The sequence below is a fragment of the Purpureocillium lilacinum genome (genome assembly GCF_023168085.1).
Source record: "Purpureocillium lilacinum CBS 284.36 DNA, scaffold_2, whole genome shotgun sequence".
In the NCBI taxonomy this organism is placed as follows: Eukaryota; Fungi; Ascomycota; class Sordariomycetes; order Hypocreales; family Ophiocordycipitaceae; genus Purpureocillium; species Purpureocillium lilacinum.
The window spans coordinates 6,945,123-6,949,286 of NW_027072112.1; the positions used below are offsets into that span (position 1 = coordinate 6,945,123).

General features: G+C 54.1%; 1 protein-coding gene across 1 annotated transcript; it reads left to right on the forward strand.

The window, feature by feature from the left end:
* Positions 1–1,419: 1,419 nt before the first annotated feature.
* Positions 1,420–4,164, forward strand: PLICBS_003873 (uncharacterized protein; the record flags this gene model as incomplete). The annotated part of the gene is made up of 2 exons (XM_065600324.1): positions 1,420–1,523; positions 3,669–4,164. Coding segments are annotated over 2 exons (600 nt in total), but the record flags the coding sequence as incomplete, so codon positions are not given.

The following is a 4,164-nucleotide window of genomic DNA, read 5'->3' on the forward strand; positions in this document are numbered from 1 at the left end:
CGATCGTTTCGTTGCAGGATTGTGGAATTTGGGACTGGACCACGTAGAACAAGGGCATGTGGAGGGAACTGCCGGTAAGTCGTCTTACATGCACCAGCGCGCTGAGAGAAGCTCATCGCAAGATTGCAGTGTCAGGCATTGTAACTCTGCGCAGTTTTCCGCTGGCATGCGTTTCTTGCACTGCTCATCATGACGCCGTTTCACATCATCGGTCTCCCCCCCCCCCCCCCCCCCCCGGGGCTTCTCTTTCCTTCGCTCGTGTTGCCCTGTTCTCGCCACATGAATCATTCCGGATTGGCAGTTGTGGAACCACTCAGCCTGAATAATGGATGAAGAGGGGATACTTGCGCATTGATCCTTGCCAAATTGCAGTCGCGAGGATACAGGGCTCGGCTCAAGTTTTGCATAGACCCTTGCTGTCTTTATTATACATGCTGACCTTAGGTTACATAGACGCCCAGCGATATACAGCGCTCTACTCCCGCCCATTTTTAGACGCGCTCCACGACCAGTACTTCATACCGGCACCTGGTGCGGATGCTGCACTGCCTCTCTACTCTCCTAGATTCAATCTGGATCAAACCCAAACGTCCTCGCCATATGAGCTTAGCCCTTTTAAACCTGTTTCGGACGGTAATTCCGACACTCCCGGCCAACGGAGAGGGGACACTGTCAGCACAAACACTAACCTCGCCTCCAAATCCGTCAAGCAGTCTGATGGATGCAAGGAGCAGAAACGGGGAAGCGCTTGTCCTGTCTGCGGCGGAATATTGAAGGACATTGAAGCACACTTGCTCACTCACCTGGACGAACGACCACAAAAATGCCCTATTGAGACATGCAAGTATTATATCAGAGGCTTTGCGCGCAAGCAAGACAGGAACCGCCACATTCTTACCCATTTCAAAAATACCATGGAGTGCGGATTTTGCTCTGACGGAGGTCCAGACGCCAACAAGTTGTTTAATCGAGCAGATGTCTTCAAGAAGCACTTAATTACAGTCCACGGCGTTGGCCGGCCTAACCGATCCAGGCCCGCATCAGGGTCAGGAGCCAAGATGAAACATTTGGACAATTCTACCAACACCCAAAGCAACTGCAACGCTTGCTCACAAATATTTTACAATCCTCAGGACTTTTACGAGCATTTAAATCAGTGCCTGCGGCGGAGTTCAGTCAAGGCAGAGCATGCCTTGGTTGAACGGACCGATAGCCCAAACAATAATGACCGAACAGCGGACCCGCCAGGCCAACCCAGCAAACCGGCCACTGTAAATGCCAGGGAACTTTAAGGGCAGCAAATTCAGAAGACCAGAAGAAAATGCGCTTGTGTTCAATCAGCACCCAAGATACACCGTCGACAGCATGCATAACCCCCTTGCCCCAAAAGCAGGCCGAAGCAACTGTCATTCGCCAGTGATGGCTGATCCGGAATGCGCAAGGCTTTTGCAGCAGATTACTGCGCACAAAACTGCGACCATTCGCTTGTACCGCCTGGTGCAGGAGTTCAGAGAACCCAGCATGTACGTCCCTCAGTAGCTGTTCCGGACTTTGCGAATATGTAATATGGTACCATGCAATGCTTCTATAGTTCAACGGCTAGTCGTTGTATGGATAGGCGTCGTCCTCCAGACCGGCAGAACGGCACGCATAGTGTTGTGAAGCGATTTATTCATCTTCCGCAGGACCTGCTTGTGTTCAGAGACAGGATGGATGGATGGATGGATGGATTTTATTACGCCCGGAGGGAAGTCCCTATAGGGCCTTGACGCTACCTAGTTGACAATCTGGTTCGTCTTTCAGAGACAGGGGAAGGCGCAGCAAACGGTGCGCTGGTGGAAGGCCGTCCCAGCGGTGGTCATCAGTGAGCACATGGCGCCGCGCCTGTCCTAGTTTGCTACAGCGCCTGGGAAGGTCGACGACCCTTTTCGACCGTTGGTTCTCAATCGATGTCTTATCAGTTCACGTACCTAAACGCCGTGTTCTGCATCGCCTGAACTGACCCAGATGATGGTCGAGGAGTGCGCTGGCTGGGAGGGGCTCCAAGTGCGGACGCCTGGCGGTCCAATGCAAGCCTGAACGCGTGAGACTGATTGGCATTGTGTAGCTTCGTGGTATCAATGCCGGACTATGACAGTGACATTACTACCCTCCAGAGTTGTCGCCAGGTTTGCGCCGTGGACGAGGTTGTGGCTCCAATCAAGGTGTTAGCGATGCGTTTCGGGGCGAGGACGCTCCTCCAACCTAGGACCCATGTTGTCAGGTTCAGGGCGCATGTCGTGGATTGCCGCCACGCGGTGTTCCATCCGCCGCGCCGCTTGATTGGAGCCTCGACTTGACTCGGGACTCTCGCGGCCCAGCTGCAGCAGGCGCCGTCACTCCTTCCTTTTTAGGGCGGGCCAATGCTCGCCCCTGGTTGTTATGGTACCGTCGCAGCTGCCTGGCTGATCGCTTCGCCGACCGCAAACGTTCCGTCTTCCTTTTGCCAGTCATGACGTCGAGGGCACATGTACGAGGAGAGGGCAGGAGCTCACCGAGGGGAGCTCCTCAAAGCCAGGCTGGAGCATGGTCCATTGTGGAGGTAGCCATGACGCATTGCTAGTATAGCATGAAACCCGAATCTCGGAGTGCTTCACCCCGGTGTTGACATAAATTTAGATGCCCCGCAATATGCCTGACCTGCGCCCCCCGCATTGCCGTATTAGGTAAATATAAGCCAACAACAATGCTCAGGAGGCCCAAGGGATGACCACCTTCGACGCCAGGAACTAGTCCGCTAGTCCGCGGCTTAGAGTTGCGTGGACTCGTGCATCCACTCATCGTTTCACGTATCCTTCGCATTACCTTCCATACGTTCAATCTCCGCGGCTTGACGTGATGCCAGGAGGCGCAGTCACGTCAATGCGGAAACAGTAATCATACCAAACGTTCGTGTGGAAGAGTGGCTATAGAAAAGGCCTAAACGAGGGCATATGCTCGCCTGCATCACTGCAAGAATGGCCCTGATGATTCAACATAAATGCAGCAACCTCCGCTGACCCAGCTTCGGATTTCTCTCACACCATTCGGACCAATAAGATGTACACAACTCCAACCTGCCTGAAAGCCGCTCTGTGCCTGGCCCTGGTGGCCATTTCAGTATCTTGCACTGAATTTCCCACTGCTGAGACTACATCTGGGACTATTCGCGGGTACTATCCCGAGCCTGGACTTCGCGCCTTCCTTGGAATCCCATACGCCCAGCCACCAGTAGGCTCACTGAGGTTCAGAGCGCCAGTGTCGATCAAACAGAAAGCAAGAGGGGTGACCAATGCCACGGCATTTGGACTATCCTGCTACCAACACCGTGCTGCAGTCCCTGGCGCCCCTGCTCTTACTCCGACGACTGGAGAATCCGAGGACTGCCTCACAGTAAATGTATGGGCGTCCGAGAGTTCCAAGCGCCCGAAGCCTGTCTTTATATGGATGCACGGAGGCGGCTTTACGGAAGGGTCATCATCCGTTCCAAGTAATCTTGAAACTATCCTCTGTCGAGCATTGCACGCTTTCTGACACGTTGACAGTGTACGACGGACGATACTTCGCGGCGGCCCATCCAGACATTGTAACTGTTACAATCAAGTAGGCTCGAACATCCGGTATTACGAGATGAGCTGACACAGTTCCAGTTTTCGAATCAATTTCTTCGGATTTGCCAATTCACCTGCGGTGCCGGAAAAGAATGTTGGCTTCCGTGACCAGAGACTCGCGGTCGAGTGGATCCGGGACAACATTGCTGCCTTTGGGGGCGATCCAAATAGAATGGTACTCGGCGGACAGTCTGCTGGGGCGATGAGCACAAGCGCCTACGCCTACGCCTACGCAACCGATCCCATAGTTCGGGGGCTCGTCATGGAAAGCGGAGAGGTAACGGTGACAAGGCCTGACGATGGCACCCAGTGGCCCAGGCTAGCAGAGGCAATCGGCTGCCGGTCAAAGAACTCGACAGACGAGCTCGTGTGCATGCAGAAGATTGATGCGTACAAGCTGAAGCGGGTTCTGAGTCCAGAGGACCTGATGCCGCTTACCTCTGCGCCCGTGGCACGCGCAGCCGTTGATAATGTTACATATTTTGCACCAGCGGAGTACGTGGCTCGTGGCTCAGCAGGCCACTTCGCGAAAATT